This window comes from Haliotis cracherodii, unplaced genomic scaffold, assembly GCF_022045235.1.
Source record: "Haliotis cracherodii isolate W230 unplaced genomic scaffold, xgHalCrac1.p SCAF_4, whole genome shotgun sequence".
NCBI lineage: Eukaryota > Metazoa > Mollusca > Gastropoda > Lepetellida > Haliotidae > Haliotis > Haliotis cracherodii.
Window position 1 is genome coordinate 730,374 of NW_027266297.1, and position 25,934 is coordinate 756,307.

At 43.5% G+C, this 25,934-nt stretch overlaps 1 protein-coding gene across 1 annotated transcript; it reads right to left on the minus strand.

The window, feature by feature from the left end:
* Window positions 1-3,183: 3,183 nt before the first annotated feature.
* On the minus strand, window positions 3,184-25,758 carry LOC139479074 (histone-binding protein N1/N2-like). The gene is made up of 17 exons (XM_071261827.1): window positions 25,641-25,758; window positions 20,134-20,295; window positions 19,282-19,400; window positions 18,838-18,918; window positions 15,668-16,603; window positions 12,774-12,919; window positions 12,446-12,519; window positions 11,550-11,623; window positions 10,111-10,201; window positions 8,775-8,872; window positions 8,405-8,452; window positions 7,416-7,501; window positions 6,725-6,808; window positions 6,095-6,133; window positions 4,718-4,765; window positions 4,271-4,393; window positions 3,184-3,351 (listed from the first exon to the last, which is right to left on the minus strand). The coding sequence occupies exons 1-17, from the start codon at window positions 25,679-25,681 to the stop codon at window positions 3,298-3,300; spliced, it is 2,304 nt and encodes a 767-aa protein (XP_071117928.1). The 5' UTR covers window positions 25,682-25,758; the 3' UTR covers window positions 3,184-3,297.
* Window positions 25,759-25,934: the final 176 nt, after the last annotated feature.

The window sequence follows — 25,934 nt, forward strand, 5'->3', positions numbered from 1 at the left end:
TGTCCCGGGAACAGGGGTACAATGTATTGCCCATGTCTAGTGTCCCGGGAACTGGGGTACAATGTATTGCCCATGTCTCGTGTCCCGGGAACTGGGGTACAATGTATTGCCCATGTCTCGTGTCCCGGGAACAGGGGTACAATGTATTGCCCATGTCTCGTGTCCATGAACTGGGGTACAATGTATTGCCCATGTCTCGTGTCCCGGGAACTGGGGTACAATGTATTGCCCGTGTCTCGTGTCCCGGGAACTGGGGTACAATGTATTGCCCGTGTCTCGTGTCCCGGGAACTGGGGTACAATGTATTGCCCATGTCTCGTGTCCATGAACTGGGGTACAATGTATTGCCCGTGTCTAGTGTCCCGGGAACTGGGGTACAATGTATTGCCCGTGTCTAGTGTCCCGGGAACTGGGGTACAATGTATTGCCCGTGTCTAGTGTCCCGGGAACTGGGGTACAATGTATTGCCCATGTCTCGTGTCCCGGGAACTGGGGTACAATGTATTGCCCATGTCTAGTGTCCCGGGAACTGGGGTACAATGTATTGCCCATGTCTAGTGTCCCGGGAACTGGGGTACAATGTATTGCCCGTGTCTAGTGTCCCGGGAACTGGGGTACAATGTATTGCCCGTGTCTAGTGTCCCGGGAACTGGGGTACAATGTATTGCCCATGTCTCGTGTCCCGGGAACTGGGGTACAATGTATTGCCCGTGTCTAGTGTCCCGGGAACTGGGGTACAATGTATTGCCCATGTCTAGTGTCCCGGGAACTGGGGTACAATGTATTGCCCATGTCTAGTGTCCCGAGAACTGGGGTACAATGTATTGCCCATGTCTAGTGTCCCGGGAACTGGGGTACAATGTATTGCCCGTGTCTCGTGTCCATGAACTGGGGTACAATGTATTGCCCATGTCTAGTGTCCATGAACTGGGGTACAATGTATTGCCCATGTCTAGTGTCCCGGGAACTGGGGTACAATGTATTGCCCATGTCTAGTGTCCATGAACTGGGGTACAATGTATTGCCCATGTCTAGTGTCCATGAACTGAGGTACAATGTATGGCCCGTGTCTAGTGTCTCGGGAACAGGGGTACAATGTATTGCCCGTGTCTCGGGAACAGGGGTACAATGTATTGCCCGTGTCTCGTGTCCATGAACTGGGGTACAATGTATTGCCCGTGTCTCGTGTCCCGGGAACTGGGGTACAATGTATTGCCCGTGTCTCGTGAACTGGGGTACAATGTATTGCCCGTGTCTAGTGTCCCGGGAACTGGGGTACAATGTATTGCCCGTGTCTCGTGTCCCGGGAACTGGGGTACAATGTATTGCCCATGTCTAGTGTCCCGGGAACTGGGGTACAATGTATTGCCCGTGTCTCGTGTCCCGGGAACTGGGGTACAATGTATTGCCCGTGTCTAGTGTCCCGGGAACTGGGGTACAATGTATTGCCCGTGTCTAGTGTCCCGGGAACTGGGGTACAATGTATTGCCCGTGTCTCGTGTCTCGTGAACAGGGACATTGCATGGTAGAAGAGCAAACTCAAAATACAGCCACAGTTGAGAACCAAGGGACATAACTCTGTTGAATCTGCAGAGCATAGCCAACAAACCTAAAATTTCACTAATGAATGTGCAAACCACACGCAAGGATATGTTGGTTTGTTGTTTAAAGCTGCACTAAACAATATTCCAGCTATATGACGGCTGACTGTAAATACTGAAGTCTGGACCAGACAATCCAGTGATTAATATCATGAGCATCGATCCATGCAATTGGGATACAATGACATGTATCAACCAAGTCAGGGAGCCTGACCACTCGATCCCGTTAGTCACCTTTTACGGTAAGCATGGGTTGCTGAAGACCTATTTTACCCTGGATCTTCATGGGACCAAGGAAATGTAGTCACATTTACAGGTCAATGTCATTTTTAAAACAGATCTTGTATATACCGATTATTTCTTATCCAGAATACTGTCAAATTGACATTTTTACTGCAGGGTTGAAGATGGAGTCCTTGTGCTAATTTGTGTGAAGCTTTAATGGATTCATTTATTTTATGCAGTTGCTTTAATCATCTACATGTACGTATAAATAAATCCTTGCCTGTCATTTTAAGCCATATTGTACTTGCTCTCTGGTGTGATGTGTGTTGCAAGTGAACAAGATTACTAGACAATCTGTGATATGCAGTAAACAGTGAAATAAAATAACTTGTTTGTCATCATTAGCTGCTTGGGAAGACAAATAAATACAGTTGGTTTGTTCCATGTGCGACATGTTTCCAGTGAACTTGCTGACAGAACCAGTTCCAAGGTTCAAATATCTGCATGGTTTGCATGGCAGAACATGGGAGCTGTGCCACAACACTTGTGAGAGGGGTACAGAAAGTACCTGATCTAGACTAAGAGTTGTCAGACTTTCACAAAATGTGAGCTTTGACCTCACTGAATGTGCCAAACTTAATCCAAGGTCCATTGCAGGAAATCCTGTTAAATCTTTATGCCATATTCAAAAGAAACAATTACCTAAAATGTGTCCTTGACCTTTGACAAATGCAATTGACATAGGATTTAAGAAACATGTAAACAAAGATCCATGCCTCAAACTGATTGATATAAGCATGTTTTACATCAACCTTTAAGTGTCAAGCTGCAGAAACCATGATGACAGTTGACATGGATTTCAACTCTTAGTTTTTCATTGCAATGTTCCAGTACAGATGTTAGTATGTGGTGAGTGAGTTTGATTTTGCGCCACTTTTAGCAATATTCCAGCAATATCACGGAAGGGCACACCAGAAATGGGCTTCACATGTTGGGTCTCAAATACGGGTCTTTGGTGTGATGAGTGAACACTTTAACCACTAGGCTACCCGACTGCCCCTTACTGTATGATGAAACCTTGAGCATTCGCCAAAGCCTTTCAAATCAAGGCCCCCATCCTAAAAGGACTCCGATCTGCCCCTGGCCACGTCTGTCTCTGTCTCTGTGTGCGCGCTCACCACGCACGCACGCACGCACGCACGCACACATGCACGCACGCACGCACAGTCAAGAAGCTGATGTTCTCATTGCATCAATCCAAGTTTGACGTCTTTTATCTCAAACAAATCTTTCAAAATGAGAAAAAAATCAACATGACAAAAAATATGCAAACAATTTAATATTTGATTTTGTACAAATGGCAGATGAAATGGAAACAGTACAACTACGTATATACATGGACAACTGTATGTACAACGTTCTTACACCGGAGACTAACATCATGAGTTCTGCACTGGAGACAAAGGCACATTCATGTTGCCATGGGCTCCGCTTCTGTGGCGACAGCAGGGGTCTCCTCTTTCTTCTGAAACAAACAAAATTAAATATGTGACGGGTCCAACTTCAAAGTTAAGTAAAACTCCATTCACATGGATGCATCATCAGACCCACCATGGTATTACAAGCATACGTTGCTGACTAGAAGCATACGTTGCTGACTACAAGCATACGTTGCTGACTACAAGCATACGTTGCTGACTACAAGCATACGTTGCTGACTACAAGCATACGTTGCTGACTACAAGCATATGTTGCTGACAGTAACCTGCGTCCCAAGCTCAGTGATGTCTTACACAGAACAAGACTATAGTCACAACACATGCATGTCGGTCCCAAGGGTCAACCTCCAGGGAACGTGTTCTCACTGTGGTCCCTCATGACCAACCGCCCCACACCCCTCTACAATCAGCGTACCTCTGTACTGTTGGCATCAACAACCACCCCACACACCCCTACAATCAGCGTACCTCCATACTGTTGGCATCAACAACCACCCCACACACCCCTACAATCAGCGTACCTCCATACTGTTGGCATCAACAACCACCCCACACACCCCTACAATCAGCGTACCTCCATACTGTTGGCATCAACAACCACCCCACACACCCCTACAATCAGCGTACCTCCATACTGTTGGCATCAACAACCACCCCACACACCCCTACAATCAGCTTACCTCCATACTGTTGGCATCAACAACCACCCCACACACCCCTACAATCAGTGTACCTCCATACTGTTGGCATCAACAACCACCCCACACACCCCTACAATCAGCGTACCTCCATACTGTTGGCATCAACAACCACCCCACACACCCCTACAATCAGCGTACCTCCATACTGTTGGCATCAACAACCACCCCACACCCCTCTACAATCAGTGTACCTCCATACTGTTGGCATCAACAACCACCCCACACACCCCTACAATCAGCATACCTCTGTACTGTTGGCATCAGCAGCTGGTTTGTCATGGCCGTTCTGTTTGGGGGCATCTCCTGAGCCATCTTCCTGCCGAGATTTCTTCGATTCAGGGTCATCTGCATCCTCGTCAGGTTTACGCTTGAAATATACCAGACACCGTTTCATTTCTATCACAATGTGGAGAGAACACCAACATGGCACAGGTCTACATTCTTAAAGACATACTGAGAATGATAATGGTGGCATATTAGGGAGATTCAAACATATAAGGTATGGATCCTAACATGACAGGCACATAACTGACTAACAAAGTGCTGCCACCTGGTGTGTGTGGTCGTAAGTGAACAATGAGTTGTATCAGATAAGAACTGGCGAAGATTGCTGCCTGGAAGCCTGGGGTATTTTATTAGTGAAATCTAGATGCTTGTGAGAATCCCTACAAATGTGATCATGTCAACCTACCTTCCTCCTGATGAGATGGCTGATGTCAGAGGCTTTCTTCACTTCAATCTGGAACACAACATGAGACATGGAACAACATGAGACGTGGAACAACATGAGACGTGGAACAACATGAGACGTGGAACAACATGAGACGTGGAACAACATGAGACGTGGAACAAGATGAGACTCGGAACAACAAGAGACGTGGAACAACATGAGACTCGGAACAACATGAGACGTGGAACAACATGAGACGTGGAACAACATGAGACTCGGAACAACATGAGATGTGGAACAACATGAGATGTGGAACAACATGAGACGTGGAACAACATGAGACGTGGTACAACATGAGACGTGGAACAACATGAGACGTGGAACAAAACATGAGACGTGGAACAAAACATGAGACGTGGAACAAAACATGAGACGTGGAACAACACGAGATGTGGAACAACATGAGACGTGGAGCAAGCCATGAGGTGACAAACATCAACCCCAACTATCAGTGCAACGATGTCTGGAGAGTTAATGTTAACAGTGTTTAGTCAACTCACTGAGGTCAGTGATCCAAGCCCAAACTGGCCAGCTCCGTTCACCAGGTAAATAGCACTTACACCCATGTATGGAGTTGCCAGCTCCGTTCACCAGGTAAATAGCACTTACACCCATGTATGGAGTTGCCAGCGAGGTTAACCAGCACTCACACCCATGTGTGGAGTTGCCAGCGAGGTTAACCAGCACTCACACCGATGTGTGGAGTTGCCAGCGAGGTTCACCAGCACTCACACCCATGTGTGGAGTTGCCAGCTCCGTTCACCAGGTAAATAGAACTCACACCCATGTGTGGAGTTGCCAGCTAGGTTCACCAGCACTCACACCCATGTGTGGAGTTGCCAGCTCCGTTCACCAGCAATCACACCCATGTGTGGAGTTTCCACCTAGAAACTAATCAAACTGGGATTCGAACCCACAATCATAGGTTTCTGGGGCATGCCCAAGGGACGTAACTCTGCACAGAGAATCACAGCGCCTTACATGTTGATTTATTTGTCACATTAAGAAGCAGTTTTTTAAATGAGGCCGTAAGAGTTTAGTCCGGGCCTGAAGTTTGTTGTTTATTTCACACTGCACTCAGCAATATTCCAGCTATATGATGGCAGTCTGTAAATAATCAAGTCTGGACCAGACAATCCAGTGATTGATACCATGAGCATCGATCCACATATTTGGAGTACGATGACATGCATCAACCAACGGGTCCAGGGCCTGAACAGAACAGTGTGGGTCCTGATGGCAGCCAGGCAGTTTAATTTTATTTCAAACACTGGTGCGCCGCTCAGAGACAGGACCGTCAGATTGGAGCTACAAGACATGCTCACTCCTCACACTCACCGGGGTTGCTGCTGTCGTCGTTTCACTGGTTGACGTAAACTGAAGCAAGATTTGAAGACAAGATTTACAACATCCATTAGCAAACATCTCAACATTTGAACCAATTTCACAATATTTACGTTTCTTATTGAGCATTGGCCGATCCTCAAAGTTCGACCATTGAAATCCCTACCTATATAAACCTAGAAGAAAAGCAGGTCCAACAACAGAAAGAAGAAAACAGCCTTATTACTCCCTGCCATGGGGCACATTAGAATTGTGTATGTTCATATGGTAGTGAATATACATGGAGAAAGTGAGGGAACTCCAGAACAAAAACATTACTGCATCAACTTCAGAGAACGTTTAGTGAATGGCCAAATTGCAAGCACTATAGAGCCGATATGTCACATTTCCCGCTATTCATTTCACAGAAGCGAGCAGTCACATGACAAGCAGGAGAAATATGATTGCGATAAAAAGTAAAAACATTATTTCAAAACATCAAATGTAACTGTTTAAGTTGTTTGATAGTCTTGTAGACAGAATTTATATTATAACTTTAATCTGATAATTCAGAATACATCATCAATGCACCCCATAAAGCATGGTTGAACACTGTCATATAAAACAGGGACCCTCTCCACTCACTGTGGTCAGTGTTCCTCCAACAATTTCTTTGGTCATCGTCTTCAGCTGTTCGAGATTCTTCTTCTCCTCCTCTGCGTCTTCAATCTGCAAATAAAAAACATCAGTAGAAACAAACTGATAAAAACCCTGGCCAACCCTTCCGTTAGCTACAGTAAGTGTAGGTTTGGCTGTAGGGAAGTCCCAATAACTAAAATAGCAGCAGACATCACTGCAGGGTACTGTGCCTCAGGTCACTCAACCCTTCATTTCTTTTCCAATTTGTTTAACGCCGCACTCAGCAATATTCCAGCTATATGACAGCGGTCAGCAAATAATTGAGTCTGGACAAGACAATCCAGTGATTGACATCATGAGCATCGATCCACGCAATTGAGATACAATGACATGCATCAACCAAGTCAGCAAGCCTGACCACCCCATCCCGTAAGTCGCCTCTTATGACAAGCATGGTCGCTTTTTAAGGCAAGCATGGGTTGCTGAACTATTCTTCCCTGGATCTTCACGGGTCTTAAAAAGATGAAATTGGCCGTCACCTGTACGTCATCACGTCCTGTGTGAAGAAGTTGAAATCTAACATTGCAATCACAAGGACCCCCTTGGTCACAATCTAATCTAAAGGTCAGAAGGTCAGATCAAATGTTCTCATTTGGCCAAGGACATTCCCCTAACTGAAACTGACAAGTCTGTTTACCTTGGATGCAATATCGGGCAGGATTTCCTTTAACTCAGAGATTTCTTTTGTTGCCTGTGTAACTGGGTCATCGGAACTTGAGAGTTCTGAAAACACAAAGGAAAATCTCATTTAAAATATAGTGAAGTCAGTTTGGTTTTACGCCTCTTTTAGCGATATTCCAGCAATATCACGGCTGGGGGACACCAGAAATGGGCTTCAAACATTGTACCCATGTTTGGAATCTAACCCGGGTCTTCGGTGTGACGAGCAAACACTTTAACCACTAGGCTACCCCACCACCCCATTTCAAAAATAATTGTAACATTTCACATTAAACTGCCAGCAATTAGTGCAAACATTGTTTACTCCTTAGGGACCAGGAAAGTACACACTGAACACCCTTGACGATCCAGTGCATATCTCCAATATCTGCCATTACCACCTGCCCCAGGTCCCCACCATAGCTCCATCCATCCATCCATCCATCCATCTCTACAGCGCTAAAACTAAACGGCCAATCAAACTATGGTGTGAAGAGTGAAACACGACTTGTTTTGTACCGTCTCATACAACTGGGACTCTCAACACTCTGTAAATCGTTAGTGTGCCAGGTATTTGGCCATGCTGTATGACAAAGATGGCTCATGCACCATATTGGATCGTGAGCGAGGTATTGTGGTATCTATCACATCGCACAGGTCGTGTATCGTCCAAGCCCTGGTAATTACATGATTAATTGGTTGATGCATGTCATCGTATCACAATTGCTGGATCGATGCTCATAATGTCTATCACTGCTTGTCCAGACTTGATTATTTACAGACCACCGTCATATAGTATGGTATTTCCAGTGTTACATGCTTGCTGTATTAGAGGGTAAAATCATCAAAACTCTTCTACCCTGTGTATAGGGCGACCCCCTTTGAAAGCCTCCTAATTCTAGGAATGAATAACTCACCTTATTCATGGCCCTCAATGGCAAGTATTTCTTCTAAATCGGTGCTTACCTTTTCCCTTTCCCTTGGACTGCTCTTCTATGACCTTCTCAAGGTGACCTGGAAAAACAGGGAATGATTTATGCAAACATTTAATCTTTTATTTTCTAAAACAAATTCTCATCAATTTCTTACAGGCAAGTAAGTCTTGATATCATTACTAAGTGGGTGACAAATTCACTTCCCACGTTGCAACCCCAGGCAACCATTGGAGCCACACACAGCAACCATCTGAGCCACACACGGCAACCATTGGAGCCACACATTGCAGCCATCGGAGCCCAGACAGGCAACCATCGGAGACATTCGAAATTTGGTCAAACAGGTCTTCTACGTCAAGCTATGATTCAAAGAAACTTATGGTAACAGATTCACGACTCACCAATTTTTTCTTCGATGACTTTTATTGCTGCCCTGTAGTGTTCGACCGACTCCTCATACTTCTTATCAAACCCGAACGCTAGTCCCAGCTGGTAATGTCTCACAACGTTAAGGCACAACAGCTCACCAGCACCAGGGACACTAAACAGCTCACCAGCACCAGGGACACTAAACAGCTCACCAGCACCAGGGACACTAAACAGCTCACCAGCACCAGGGACACTAAACTACCTGCCCACACACTGCCACGAATAATCTCAACATGGATGCCATTTGTTTGTTTCTTGTTTAATGCCCCACTCAGCAATATTCCAGCTATATGACGGTGGTCTGTAAATAATCAAGTCTGGGCCAGACAATCCAGTGACTGATATCATGAGCAATGATTCACACAATGGGGATAAGATGACATGCATCAACAAAGTCAGAGAGCCTGACTACTCGATCCCATTAGTCGCCTCTTATGACAAGCATAGTCGCCTTTTACAGCATGCATGGGTTGCTGAAGACCTATTCTACCCTGGCAAGCATGGGTTGCTGAAGACCTATTCTACCCTGGCAAGCAGGGGTTGCTGAAGACCTATTCTACCCTGGCAAGCATGGGTTGCTGAAGACCTATTCTACCCTGGCAAGCATGGGTTGCTGAAGACCTATTCTACCCTGGCAAACATGGGTTGCTGAAGACCTATTCTACCAGTGAATGAAGTATGACAGACACACATCTCCTGAGAAAAGCTGGTTTCCGGTGAGCTAAAAACAAGTGCTTACCGGGTGAGCTAAAAACAAGTGCTTACCGGGTGAGCTAAAATCAAGTGCTTCCCGGGTGAGCTATTAACATGTGCTTCACAGGCAGGAATATCTGCACAACGTAGACTTGCATATTTATTGCACTACACTTGAGGACAACAGATCATTCATAATCAAATCCTTAAGACATTGCACCCAACAACGTAAATGATTCTTGTATTAGCGAGGCTTAACACCACTGAGTATTTCAGCAGTGTATAATCACAACTTCAGTGATATGACGGTGTGTCAGCTGAATGTTGGTGTAAAGTTTGAAGTGTTGCAGGTCCTGAATTCACCACGCTGGTGAAACCCAATAGGACAGGTATGACAAATTAGGAATGTCATGAGCATAGGGACCTGAACCCATGGTCATAGGTTTCTGGTATGCTCAAGCGACGGCAGTCTGTACAGCGACCTGCTGTCCTCAGGTGACAGGGCCGCCTGTGCCTCGCACGATGACATCCAGGCATGATAGGAGCTATGGAACTGGTGCTGAAGCCTAACACTGAATGTGACAATGTTTCAGACAGTGATCATCCAAAGGATACGATTCAGCAAGCAATCTGTCAGTGGCTTCAAGGTGTTTCTTTTGGATTTCCAGACAAGCCTTGAAGTCCTCGGTAGCCTGCTCGTACTGCTCTGAAACACAATGTCAACAACCGTATTGTTGTGTGCGGACTGTGCCAAAACCCAATCCCCACCATGTCTCTATTACATCAAGCATATCTGAGTCTTAGGACACGCATGAACATATGTTGTAAATATTATATATATGATCGTAAATACTAATGGACTTGGGCTTGAGACTTGTGCCTAAAGGCGCAGACTGTCATGTTGAGGCCTTTCCGCTCTCTGGGCAGACAATCTCCGACCAGACCACACAGGGAGTTGCTACCTAGCCAGGGATCAAACCCCAGGCCTTTCCGCTCTCTGGGCAGACAATCTCCGACTAGACCACACAGGGAGTTTCTACCTAGCCAGGGATCAAACCCCAGGCCTTTCCGCTCTCTGGGCAGACAATCTCCGACTAGACCACACAGGGAGTTGCAACCTAGCCGATTCTCACCATGCACAAACTGGAATTCTGGAGACTTCTCTATTGTTTAATGATGTTTTGGGTGTTATTTATCATCAAACATGTGAGTATGGTATTATGCCGCTTTTAGCAATATTCCAGCAATACAATGGCGGGGGACACCAGAAATTGGTTTCATACATTGTACCCATTTGGGAATCGAACCCAGGTCTTTAGCATGATGAGCTAACACTTTAACCACTAGGCTACCCAAACACACCTATCAAACATGAAGAGTGCTAACAATGCATGAAAGCTGAGAAATTGGATAACATTTATATGAAGTTATTTATGGTCTAGTCTCCCCAAACCAATGTTGTGACATCCCTGGTGTGTCTGTAGAACTAGGTACAATGTTGTGACATCCCTGGTGTGTCTGTAGAACTAGGTACAATGTTGTGACATCCATGGTGTGTCTGTAGAACTAGGTACAATGGTGTGACATCCATGGTGTGTCTGTAGAACTAGGTACAATGGTGTGACATCCATGGCGTGTCTGTAGAACTAGGTACAATGGTGTGACATCCATGGCGTGTCTGTAGAACTAGGTACAATGGTGTGACATCCATGGCGTGTCTGTAGAACTAGGTACAATGGTGTGACATCCATGGCGTGTCTGTAGAACTAGGTACAATGGTGTGACATCCATGGCGTGTCTGTAGAACTAGGTACAATGGTGTGACATCCATGGCGTGTCTGTAGAACTAGGTACAATGGTGTGACATCCATGGCGTGTCTGTAGAACTAGGTACAATGTTGTTACATCCATGGTGTGTCTGTAGAACTAGGTACAATGTTGTGACATCCCTGGTGTGTCTGTAGAACTAGGTACAATGGTGTGACATCCATGGCGTGTCTGTAGAACTAGGTACAATGGTGTGACATCCATGGTGTGTCTGTAGAACTAGGTACCTGTTTCTAGGCTGACTTCCCCCAGCTTCAGGTACGCTTGTGCTGCCTTCAGTTGGGCTTCTTTTGTAGTTTCCCTGAAGAGAAAGTGGCATGTGTAGAATCTAGAGATGTTTCCGACTGACAAATCTATGGAATCCAGCATGAGCATCCGTGATAAAACATCTGACTGCCGAAACTTCATCAGCTCGCTCTTATGTGTGAGGACAACAAAAATAATGAAGTCAGCAAAAAAAGCAGCAATGTATTTCATATTGGTTGGCTGAAAACTTCTAAATGGCTTCGATTTAACAACAGAATGAATGCTTCTGTGCCGGAAATCCAGAAAATCTCTGCTTAATGCTTTTGACACTTGGATGAGAAATGGTAAAAAAAAATCTGATCTTAAGGCTAAAAAAATATAATAGTCTTGGTTCTAAGGCACCGCCCGCAAGTTCGCCGCACGTTTCATTTTTATTTCCATTTTTAAAAACAAAACACACCAAAAAACCCTTAAATATTCCAAGTCTAACAGTAGTCAAATACTGTATTCCAGTATTTTACTTACCAAGGAATACATTTATGTAGGGAGGTTGATTGTTGATTGTACACAATTGCTTATTGATTACACAACTGTTTTTTGATGACATACTAGTTTTAACAACAAAAAAAAGGACACCGCCCGCACGCACTATATTTTCAAAAACCATTGTCTGAGAACCATTTCTTTTATTTTTTTAAGCCTAATATACACTGCATACACAATTGCCAAAGATGAGTTGCCTTTCACAAAGTTCAAACTGTTTCTGACAGATGTGATTAGCATTAATAACATGAATTTACTGGTTATGTTTTTAAAGGCTTCTATAAGGAAAGAAACATGTCCCCCGCCCGTCCCCCCGCCCGCCCTGTCGACTCACTTGAGGTAGATCATCTTGGCGAGTTCCAACATCTCCCAGGCCAGCTGTAGGTTGGACACATCGTCACTATCTTCCTGCACACAGAGAAAACACAGGCGTAAACAACAGATTCTGTCTGACAAGCAAACAATACAGGACAAGCATGTACATTCGCTGTGCACCTCAGTCTCAATCTCTCCCCCTCCCTGGACGATATTACCCTCCTCTTCCCTGGACGACATCGCCTCTCCCCCTCCCTGGACGACATCGCCTCTCCCCCTCCCTGGACGACATCGCCTCTCCCCCTCCCAGGACGACATCGCCTCTCCCCCTCCCTGGACGACATTACCTCTCCCTCCTTTGGCTCACTGGTTCCTTCAGCCCCCTCTCCCTCTGCTGTCTCTTCACCTTCCTCCTCCTCTTCTTCCTCCTCCTCCTCCTCTTCACCATCTTTAGTTTCTTTGTCATCCTTGGTTGCCGAGGATTCACCAGTTTCTTCAAACAAAACGACAAATTTAAAAAACTTCTACAAGAGCACCCATAAAAACATTTGACCTGTCCAGGGGTGTACTCAATTTATTGAAGCCATTTGAGGATTATTATCAAACAGTTTGATGGCATTGGAGAGAACTAATTCCTGACTCCGAGAACGTAAGAATCAGAGCGCGTGCAGCTCATACATGCATGACATTGATCCAGGTCATCCTCCATTTAAAGGAGAAAATAAATTCCACAATGTAGCGGTGGACAGTTTGTATAATTAACTTGAGGGTGGAGTGAGTAGGGCCGAGTGCTGCATTGGACTTTCAAAGCTGTATTGTACGAGGGGCGTTCAATAAGTTTTGCGACTTGGGCATTTGTGTTTACACAAACAATGTCAACCCAACTTGTGGCAGGTGTGACACTAGTCATAACATCAGGCTGACATGTGTCATAACAAGTTCCAGACACAACAATAAGTCAGATGTGATGGCTTCATTCACCAAAGGATCACAGTCATGGATTCTCTCAAACATGAACAATGCGCTGTAATAAAGTTTCTTACGAAGGATGCAAAGCCAAAGAAATCCATCATCACATGTGTAAAGTGATGGTAAGGACAGTTAAATCACCTTCCCTACAGCCCCGACTTAGCCCCCAGTGACTATTGCCTGTTCCAGCGAATGAAATCTGCCCTTCGTGGAAGACGCTTCCAGGATGATGAGGACATAAAGGCTGCCACAGAGGCGTGGTTAGAGGGCCAATGAGCGAAATTTATATAAAAGTGGTATTAAAAGCTTGAAGGACAAATGGAATAAGCGTATTGAATTGAATGGAGATTACACTGAAAAATAAAAATGCAAAAGATATTCTGCTACTTGGTCATATATTGAAGTTGCAAAACTTATTGAACGCCCCTCGTAAGTAAAGATGGCTGTAATTGCAGCCATTTTTAATTTATCAACATGGAAAAAGACTGTTGCAGCAAGGGACACACTACAGTGGACATACGTACATGTAGCCGAGGACATACGTACATGTGGCAGAGGACATACGTACATGTAGCCGAGGACATACGTACATGTGGCAGAGGACATACGTACATGTAGCAGAGGACATACGTACATGTGGCAGAGGACATACGTACATGTAGCAGAGGACATACGTACATGTGGCAGAGGACATACGTACATGTAGCCGAGGACATACGTACATGTGGCAGAGGACATACGTACATGTGGCAGAGGACATACGTACATGTGGCAGAGGACATACGTACATGTAGCCGAGGACATACGTAAATGTGGCAGAGGACATACGTACATGTAGCAGAGGACATACGTACATGTGGCAGAGGACATACGTACATGTGGCAGAGGACATACGTACATGTGGCAGAGGACATACTTACATGTGGCAGAGGACATACTTACATGTGGCAGAGGACATACGTACATGTGGCAGAGGACATGCGTACATGTGGCTGAGGACATACGTACATGTGGCAGAGGACATACGTACATGTGGCAGAGGACATACGTACATGTGGCAGAGGACATACGTACATGTGGCAGAGGACATACGTACATGTGGCAGAGGACATACGTACATGTAGCAGAGGACATACGTACATGTGCCAGAGGACATACTTACATGTAGCAGAGGACATACATGTACTTACATGTGGCCGAGGACATACGTACATGTGGCCGAGGACATACGTACATGTGGCCGAGGACATACGTACATGTGGCCGAGGACATACGTACATGTGGCAGAGGACATACATACATGTGGCAGAGGACATACGTACATGTGGTTGAGGACATACGTACATGTGGCTGAGGGCATACGTACATGTGGCTGAGGACATACGTACATGTGGCTGAGGGCATACGTACATGTGGCTGAGGACAGGACCTGGTTTTGGCCTTCAGCCATACTCACGGATGAACAACCAGATCGAGGTTCCATACGGTATTAATGCAACTACTTTTCCCCATTCTTACATGCACATAAATGTTAAAATAATGTCAGCAATTGTGTCAAACTTGTCCCACATTCTTCTAACATATAGAGAATCTCACCCCTCGTGTCTTTTGATATCAAATATATCAACGACATGATGGTGAGATTGTATTTATCAACCAACATCATTCTTCCAACTTTTTCTCTTAAGTGTAAATAAAAAGTACTGCTTACAGCTTCAGTAGCAGAGCCATTGGTGATGTCATTTGATTGCGACCTCATGGTAACCAATGACATCAAAATGATCTGCAAAGCATTGTGATGCAAGTTCATTACAGCGATATCTACAGTGTAGATATCGCTTGATCTCACTCCAGCGATATCTCCTGTGGGAGCCAGTTTTGGATGATAAATTTTATTTGCAAGAAAATGTGTTACCCTATAACTCTTCTGCTAGTAAACAAACATGGTTAGTTGGAGTGGAATGTGAAAAGACAAGCAGCATGCCGGTGCAGGGTGTAACCAATGAAGTCCTGTACAAGAACAATGAAGTGCTGTACAAGAACAATGAAGTCCTGTACAAGAACAATGAAGTCCTGTACAAGAACAATGAAGTCCTGTACAAGAACAATGAAGTGCTGTATAAGAACAATGAAGTGCTGTACAAGAACAATGAAGTGCTGTACAAGAACAATGAAGTGCTGTACAAGAACGCTGTCAGTGTGTTGTGTCATCAAATAAAATAACAAGGTTAGCCAAAACCATTTGCCTGGTAATCTTAGAACCAATGTCCACCTTTCTCACTTGTTTCCATAGCTTCCTCATCGTCAGCTTCCATTTTCTCCTCCTTCTTTGCTTCTGTGGCAGCATCCTCCTTCACTTCTTTGTCTCCCTCTCCTTTTGCAGCCACATCAGTTTTTCCATCACCATCTTTCTTATTGTCGCCTTCTATTTTGGCGTCCCCATCTTTCTTGGCGTCGCCTTCTGTTTTGGCGTCCCCATCTTTCTTGGCGTCGCCTTCTGTTTTAGCGTCGCCTTCTGTTTTGGCGTCGCCTTCTGTTTTGGCGTCCCCATCTTTCTTGGCGTCGCCTTCTGTTTTGGCATCCCCATCTTTCTTGGCGTCATCTTCTGTTTTGGCATCCCCATCTTTCTTGGCGTCGCCTTCTGTTTTGGCATCCCCATCTTTCTTGGCTTCGCCTTCTGTTTTAGCCTCGCCATCCTTGGCATCAGGATCTTTCTTGGCATCAGGATCTTTTGTGTCAGCATCTTTAGTATCTGTTGATTTAGATTCCTTTTCTGTAGACTCATCTTTCTTTTCCTCGTCTTTCCTTGTTTCCCCAGCCTCCATGTCGGTGCCTTGTTTGGCAGCTTTGTCATCTGTTTCCATGTCCTCCCCCGCCGTCTCCCCCTCCCCTTCGGTCTTGTCACCCTTCTTCCCCTCCCCTTCGGTCTTGTCACCCTTCTCTGCTGCACATTCTTTCACAATTTCGTCAGTATTTTCACTATTTTTCACCTTTTCTAAAACTTTTTCTTCTATATTTGCATTTTTTTCTGTTAAAACTTTATCAGTTTTATTTTTGGAACCATCCTTATCAGTCTTTGTATTTTCTACATTCTCCTTGTCCTCCATGTCTACATCCATGCCGCCATCCTCCGCCTTCTTCACATCCGTCTTATCTTTCTCAGACATGGCATCATATATCTCCATTCTTAGCTTCTCCCTCTCCTCTCCTGTTGAACATCCAGACTCAAAGTTACGTTGCAATTCAGGAACCAAAACAAAAGACTCCGGAACAGCCAAGACAAGTTACCATGGTTACTGACTCCTGCTAAAACTTGGGTCAGTATACAAGAACCAATAATAACCAAGCAATCACATCTCATTTCACATTAACATCCAAAAACTTCATGCAATGTGTTTCACTGTTCCTAGATGGACCATTCTGCCATATTGCTGGCATAGATCTCACAAGTCAAATACATTCAGTGGTGAGAGTTGATCTGCCATATTGCTGGCATAGATCTCACAAGTCAAATACATTCAGTGGCGAGAGTTGATCTGCCATATTGCTAGCATAGATCTCACAAGTCAAATACATTTAGTGGTGACAGTTGATCTGCCATATTGCTGGCATAGATCTCACAAGTCAAATACATTCAGTGGCGAGAGTTGATCTGCCATATTGCTGGCATAGATCTCATGGCAAAGGCAATCAGTAGTGAGAGTTGATTTGCGCAGTACTAGACAATATTTCAGCTTTATCACTGCAGATATTATCTTGGCTATGCAAACAAGTGGTTGATCGATGTCCCATGACATCAGTTGTCGATGTCCCACAGATGGACCATGTTCAGGGTGGCGGGATCTCGACCTGGAACCTTCTACAGGGCAGTCCTCAGGTCCTCAGGTCCCACCAACCTGCCCATGCTGCCACTACCAGTCACTACGGACACAGAAATACTAAAGCAATGCCAAAGTCCAGAAGCAGAGGAGAAAGGAAGACAAAAAGCAACATTTGTCAAAATTCATGTCCAACTGTTTCCACACCGGGGTCCCCGAGTCCAAACTTTGCTCGCAGCATTCTCTACAGTTTCACATTTTAACACTAGGATCCTAAACTTTTCAAACCTGATTAACCATCCCAAAACTCTTTCATGCTAAAAATAAACCGTTCGAACCAAGCAGAATTGTTAAAAATGTGAAAGCTTACAATATCAAATGAAATTTAACACAATGGTGACCCTGTGTTCGGTCTCGTGGTACTAGTGACAGGCAGCCTACTGTTAAGCACGGCATTCTTTCTAAAACAATCAACTGCACCTGACGAGCAATGGATGGACAAATTATTCAAAAAAATATTGCATGCCAAAGATTGGTCTAAACTTTAAAGTAAATGCTAATACTAAAACTACAGTGTTCCCTCGCTATTGTTCCCTTCAAATTCAATATGGCACTAACTATAGTAACGTGCAGTAACGGATGACAACACCATCATATTTGTGGCAATTGACTTTCATGTCAACATGACATTTTCAAAATCGAAATGTACGTAGCGTGAGAGGTCTCCATGGTGACTGGTCAAATTGTTACGCGTTTAAAAACATATTTAGCAATGGCATCAGCGTTACCAAAGTGACATGCTTATGGTTCTAGTAATCATAAACATGTAAAATAGCACGACTAAAATAACACCTGACAAAATAATTTCAGATACAATTTCTTCAACATTTGATTAAAGTTCTTTGATGTTGTGTCATTGGGTAGTTAACTAACTAACTAGTAGATTGTGAGATAACGGGTTTACTGCTGATGGCTTTTTCCAGCTTAGTTGACAAGAAATACACTCTGTAATCTTTCATTTCTGCATAAAAAACAATGCCTTGTAGAGCGGTAAATACAACTTGTAATGGTGAATCATCATGTCTAGTTATTGACCAATGTTTGTTCGTTCACCTGAACTACCTGAAGGGATACGATGTAGGTTTTTTCTGTGCATAACACTCAATAAATGTATGCTAACACTATTAATCATAAACAACTACTATGTTTTAATCTTTTTTCAAACTCTGACGTGCAGCGCACTTTGTGACAGGTAGGCTGTGCATGTACTGTCGTGTTGATCATCAACCCCTAGCCTTGCTCAACACCATCCCTGTCATTTCTGATGGCCACTGTATCCACGACAACCCCCAGCCTTGCTCAACACCATCCCTGTCATTTCTGATGGCCACTGTATCCACGACAACCCCCAGCCTTGCTCAACACCATCCCTGTCATTTCTGATGGCCACTGTATCCACGACAACCCCCAGCCTTGCTCAACACCATCCCTGTCATTTCTGATGGCCACTGTATCCACAACAACCCCCAGCCTTGCTCAACACCATCCCTGTCATTTCTGATGGCCACTGTATCCATGCCAACCACCGGACTTAGTCTCGCTGAAGGATGGAGGCTTTACTCACCTTCAAGATTTTCGGGTTTCTCAAACTGTTCATTTTTTGCTGCCTCCTTCTCCTCCCCATCATCTTCTGTGTCAACATCAACTGCAGAATGTCAGTTTCCATGGTTACAATGTCATGCCAGAATGTTTAGCTATCACTGTGGTAAGTCATAATCAAAGAAAGAGCAAAGGAGTACTGAACATGGTTTGCACTGAGAAACAGATCTCCAGGACTGAAGAGTTCTTATGGCTGCCTTCATATACAAACAATGTTACATGTAACAGAACAAATATTAACAAGGGCAAAAAACACAGCAACCTACAGCGACCATTCAATAACTATCAACTGTTCAGATCTCACAGTAGAAAACGTGACTCGGGTGTATCTGGGGGCCACAGCTTAAGGCAAAGATTGTTTAGCTCAGTAATAATGGATCATAGACACTGAAGTGATTTAATACCACACCTCCTTGCAAAGCGTTGCCCAGGACCCCGGTCTCCATGCGAGCCAGGTCCAGCAGCGACTGCCCGTAACAGAAGTAGGCCTCGGCACACTCCGCCGCCGTCTCCCCGTACTGCTTGGCCCTGGCAACAACAGATTCAAATACTTACAGGAGTTCCATGAAGATCTGCGGGTAGAATTGGTCTTGTGCTTGTTGTAAGAGGTAACTAACAGGTAGTAAAGCTCGGACTTGGTTGATGCATATCAGCTGCGACGACTGATGCTCATGATGTCAATCACTGGACTGTCTTGTCCAAGTTTGATTATTTACTGACCGTCGTCACAGAGCTGGCTTACTGCAGAATGTGACGTTAAACAACAAACTACATATATGTCAGAAGGCACTACACTTGTAACCTAGGGAACAGATACGTTCAGTCATAACATCATCATGAAAGAATGGAAACTCAACTAAATGAGCACTGGCTCCTTGTTTACCAGGGACAACCTGTGTATGTTTACCAGGGGCAACCCGTGTGTGTGTACCAGGGGCAACCCGTGTGTGTTTACCAGGGGCAACCCGTGTGTGTGTACCAGGGGCAACCCGTGTGTGTGTACCAGGGGCAACTCGTGTGTTTACCAGGGGCAACCCGTGTGTGTTTCCCAGGGGCAACCCATGTGTGTTTCCCAGAGGCAACCTATGTGTGTTTACCAGGGGCAACCCGTGTGTGTTTACCAGGGGCAACCCGTGTGTGTTTACCAGGGGCAACCCGTGTGTATGTACCAGGGGCAACCTGTGTGTATTTACCACGGGCAACTCTTGTGTTTACTCAGGGCAACCTGTGTTTATTCTGGGCAACCCGTGTGTTTACTCACAGCATGGCACATGCCTCCTGGAACTGGTTGACAGCCACTGGGATCTCGCCACAGATGATGTTCCTCTTGCCTTGGGCCAGCATGTTGATAGCCAACTTGGTCTCGTCAACATTCTCACCAACTTTCTCGACAACTTTCTCATCAGGTGCTTCCTCCTTCGCACTGAAGATAAACAATTATAGGATAAACAGGTCAGCAAGCAATTTCAGACTCATACTATGACAACCTGTCAAGTATTGCACCATCTCATCCATGAGCGGAGTTCTCTACCTGGCTCCCCAGGGTACATTTTGCTAGTGTGTTCAACATGCATCCAGCTTCTTACCTCACCTATCAAAATGTTTCCTTTTGTGCCCAGGTTACCATGTACTGAAGCATCAGGTCTCAAAGTTTAAATATTTACCAAGCAGCCATATGGCTACAAGTAGTTTTTAACAGGTAGCCAGTGGTAAAATCAAGAGATAAGCCAACATTGTAGGAAGGGGAAAGCATTTGAAATTATCTTTTATCAAAAAACTATTATATGTACAAGTCATAGCACTAGTCTTGGAATTGCATATTAGTGGAAACTGTACTTGAGTTTTGTTATTTGTGTCTCGAACAATGATGCAATTTAGATAATATAGGTATATACTTGCTTATCAAATAAACTTACCAACTAAAATAAAATACTAATGACATTAATATTTATGTATTTCGGTTCATTGTTGACTTAAGGAGGAATTTTTTGCGAGTATAATTAGTAAGACGTGTCTTCCAAGATCAACTGTCATTTATTTTCTGCAGTCTGCAGAAGTCACAAGATATTTTTCAAGGTAGTCATTTGGCTACCTCTGTATTTCAGACAGTAGACAAATTGAAATTTAGGTCGCATAGGCTACAGTTTTAGTCGCAACTTTAAGGCCTGAGCTAGTGAGCACTGAAGGCTTCCGGCATTTACGCCACCACAAACTTTATGGTCGCAGTTCACGCAGACAATTTGTGTAGAAGCTACACTCGGTTAACTGGAATGTTGCCATTTAGTAATCCCACAGATGATATCCTCACCTTGTCAGCTTGATGGCGGGGTTAACCTCTTTGGACATGTGGACAAGGCATCCGACCTCGGACCTACCTTTAGAATACAGTACCACAAACTTTTCAAACACATGACAATACCCAATGACGGAATTTGTAGTATTTTGTTGCCAGTCACACAGGCGAAACAATGCCCTGTGACGTCAGTGATTTACGTGTTATCGCGGTAGTTAATTTATAATGGATTGTAATGGGGTACGTTTACAAACTTATTGAATGTGTGATTTACAAAATGTTTGTTGTTCATTGGATTGAACGATGCTGATTTTCTTTAACGAGTTTGGTAAACAAAGTACCTGTCATTGGTGAATCTTATCGCAGTAAGTAAAGCTGTGTGGATTATATGGTTTACATCACTTTCTGTTTTTGTATTTTGCATACGACCAAGGTTTGGTCAAGGGACTTCGTTTGAATAAATGGGTTCTTTTTCTAATCCGTTTCGAATGGAGGTAGGGGTAATTCCACTTCAAAACATCCCAGAAACTATCTGAAAAAAGTTAACGTGTGTACAAGTAGCTGTGACATACCGCAATGAGTCCTGTATTCAATCATGCAATGAAATATATCGTGCTTAGATTTGCCTAAATAAACAGTCGACAGGTTGTATGGATTATGAGATTTATCGATACCGCGATACTGTATATGATAGAGAATAAATGCGAACAGTTGAATGTAAGCATTGTTTTTATTTAGGGGACTCTGAGTATTTAGTTATTCTACAACAGAATTATCAAGCTGATAATAATTCAATCTCTTGTGAGTTATATTAAGAATTGCAATTGTTATTCTTCCCCGCCCTTTAGGCGCGGAAGTATACGGGAAACGTTAATTTTGTAGCATGTATGTTGACATGTTGGTTTATTTGAAATTTCAAGCTACGCATTTACGGAAACAAAACAAATCATGTGCGTGGAATGTTGATGCTATTCTTTTCCAGCAATAAGAGATACTTCAAAATCGTCTATATGTAGCTAATTGATGCATCTGACCGTTTCTGGTCGTTAGCTGACATTGTTAAACCATTCATGTGTAATCTGACGTCCTTTTTTCCTCAAGGACTAATTTTCTGATTTTCACGGTGCATACAAAAGAAGAACTGTGCTCCGGAGATCGTAAATAACAGCATAATATAAAATATGTTCTGAGTGTTTACTCATGAACAACGACAACATTTCAATTTAAATGTAATATGGCTGAATTCCACATTCTACATACCACACTTTTGATTGCTTGGATGCTCATGTACACTGGAAATATTTGGAATAGTAATATTCCGTATTTTGAATTAACCCAGTCCCCAGTGTGCGGCGTTAATCAGTGCACCGCACATAGCCACATGTGAAACGTTTGGTAGCAAAGTCGAAGCAAAATCGGAGTAGTCTGTCGGCGAATTTGCATCAAGGCTGTAGTATTTTTCATTCGTTTAATGGAATTCAATGTACAGCCGTAGCTCTGGTCGCTATCATATATTTTGTGTCCCATGGCTCAAATTTATTTGCGTCTGTACCGTGTTCCACTGACCTCGATAATCTGTTGGATGAAGGCACAGCTCTCTACAGCCACAAAGTTATCACCGAAGGCTATGAGGGGTATTTAGGTCATAATCAGTTTTATGGCCCCGTCACATGTGCTCCAAATATTGAAGCACGGAAAACAAATTTTATAGAATCATTTCAACAAGCAATATTGATATCCCAGTCACTTTTGGTAACTTTAAATGTCTCTATTGCAATTTTTACGGATTTTGATTCGTATGCATTATTTGACTCATCAGCGGAATGGTTTGGGTCAGACTCATCCGAATGGACAAGCAGTTTTACTTCTGTTTAGTAGTATGGATGAACTGTTATGTTACATCTGAACAGTATATCAGGCGACTATGCTTCTCATAAGAGGCGACTAATGGGATTGGGTGGTCAGGCTTTGGTTGATGCATGGCATCGATCCCAATTGCGTGGATCAATGCTCATGATATTAATCACTGGATTGTCAGGTCCAGACTCGATTATTTACAGAACGCCGTTATATAGCTGGAATATTGCTGAGTGCTGCGTTAAACGACAAACTAATCAATCATCATCATATGAACTCAAACCAGTCATTGTTACAAGTAAACCACATTCCACAACAGTTACGGACACTGGATAAAAAAACAGTACATAGAAAAAGACCAAGTAACTCAACTCATCATGATCACAATTACTTTTCTTTGAAAGAAAGAAATACAAAAAGGAAACTGACCACAAAACGTAAAAGAAGAGACGAGGAATCTCTGTTATTGATTAGTCCCGGTATTGAAATGTTCTCCAACTACTTGATAATATTTTGAGTATGTGCATCTGTGATTGTGACAAAGAGACCTTATCTAGTATGACTTTTTTGCCATATGGAGCCCTTAGTATTTTCATTTACATTATTATAACCAAATGCCAAGTGTAAAAAGAATGTGATCTATTATTTGAGTAGGTTCATCTGCCAATGTTGTTGGCAGTTTTGATACTATTTCCACTTGTTTACATTTGTGCCAGAAATTGCTTCCATTTCCTTCGATCTACTTTTTAAATAATGACCCAGGTTAGAATAGGTCTTCAGCAACCCATGCTTGCCGTAAGAGGCGACAACAGGATTGGGTAGTCAGGCTCGCAAATTTGGTCGATGCATAACATCATATTCCAATTGCGTAGTTCGATGCTCTTGGTGTCAATCACTGGATTATATGGCTGGAATACTGCTGAGTGCGGCATTAAACAAGAAACTAATTTTAAATAGACCTACCCTATACAAATGTATCAACTGTATTGCCCAATACTCAAAAATAATATTTTTTTCCACAACAGCGTTGTGTTATTTGTGGTTAATTTAATTATGCTCCTTCATGCCTTTCAGTAACATCCTAATTATGCGTTTGTGAGGCATCCATAATTATGCGTTTGTGAGGCATCACATATGGCGGGGAACTTTGATGCTCTGCATCAATGTTTTCTTGTTAGTGTAACTGACATGTTTAAACATTTATAGCACCTGAAACATGTTGACAAGATTTAGCAAGGAAATGCTGGATCCTGAACATACTCTGACTAAAAAAACGTTTGATATGCCAATTATGTTATGACTCATTGATAATTGTGACAGTTACATGAACTCACTAGTCAGCACAGTGGCATCAGAACAGCCATTGAACTTGACTGAATCCATAAACTTCAAATCATTGGTAGATTTCTAGATCTAGATATAAACATTCACAAATGTCTGCCCCAATGACCCCCTACCAATGGCTAATAACCTGTGTACTGCCTTTTCATTTACGAAGTTAGATATTAACATGGATAATTTTGTGTTAAAATATTCATTATTATCAAATGTCCCTTTTAAGAAATTGTTTGTCCCTTAACGTAAACCTCTTGGTCATGAGAGCAGGATCTGCCCTGATGTGAACCTTTCTCTCACTTTGCCTGTTTGTTGATATTTTGCAGTTGGGAAAAGAATTCTGATTTTTCACAACCACTGGGTTCTGTTGTTAATGTTATGTTATAATGCTCTAAATCGGACCTCTCTATTTTTGTTTGAGACCCCTATTTTTATGATGAAGGGGTCCAAGTGACCCCAAGAAAATTTAAGCCAGAGCAGACACTGCATGTCATTCACGCATACTTGCGAGTTCAACGCCTGACGCCTGGAGCCGTTTTTTCAGTCCGCGCCATATTGGCTCATTCCTGACCACTCGGTATCTTGTAGATAACAGAATAGGACGAGTGCGCCAAATGGCATCGGGATCATTTGTGAGTGTCTGTAGACTAAAAAAGTCACAAGACACCATGCTTACCCGTAACCTTCGTAAGTGTCCATCACCTATTCGAACCCTTTTCGTTCAGTTCCATTAAGTCATAGGCAGGACTAGGTATATTTGCACTTGTTTTCACGGTGTGGACATAGCTCAGTCGGTCAGCTGTCAGGCTACCAATCCGAAGGTCGTGGGTCCGACGGATTCTCACAAAAAGATGTGACCTAGGGTGAGATCGTCTTCACCTGAAGTTGTGGTGCTGTATTCTAAAGGTACTCCGAATCCAGTGCCGTAGCCAAGGGGGGCAGCAGTAGAACAATTTTCCTTGTAAAGTTAACTGGAACTTGATACTTGTACAAATGTCTTCATACATTGAACCCATGTCGGGAATCGAACCCGGGTCTTCGGCGTGACGAGCGAACGCTTTAACCACTAGACTACCCGACCGCCCCCAAAATCTTTCAGATAAACTATCCCAGGCTAATAGAAAGAGCTCTGATTCGAGTCATGTCGCCGGTGACTTCCTTCTCCAAAACTGAACAGCCAAATGCTGTTCATAGAAAATAAACAATCAAGCTGAGCCAAAATAGGAACTAAAGTATTGAATGTAGGTTGTGTTGCTATGCGTTTCAACTGCGTAACAGAATACCTTTCTTGTGTTACTGCGGGTGTCTTTTCTTCGGTGGCCATCTTGATGAGGAGACTGACTGAGTTGTAAGCCCGTGCACAATGTGTTGGAAGAAAAGCATGAAACTTCGCGCGTAATCTTTGTCACCTGGATACTCTCTAACCAGACCTCTTTTAGCACGTACAGAATATATCTTCATCATTAATATTACTTAAGCAATAAACGTAGAAAGAGTTATGACATAGGTTGATATATGTAGGAATTATTTAGGTGATAGTAAAAGTAAATGTTCAATAACATATGGATTTAGAGTAT

Coding starts and splice junctions, on each gene's coding strand:
- LOC139479074 (XM_071261827.1), bottom strand. CDS start 25,681: ATGGCCACCGAAGAAAAGACACCCGCAGTAACACAAGAAAG. Junction 16,604..18,837: donor GAAACCCGAAAATCTTGAAG/GTGAGTAAAGCC, acceptor GATGTTCAACAG/GAGAGGAGAGGGAGAAGCTA. Junction 3,352..4,270: donor CTGATGCCAACAGTACAGAG/GTATGCTGATTG, acceptor TGTTTGTTTCAG/AAGAAAGAGGAGACCCCTGC.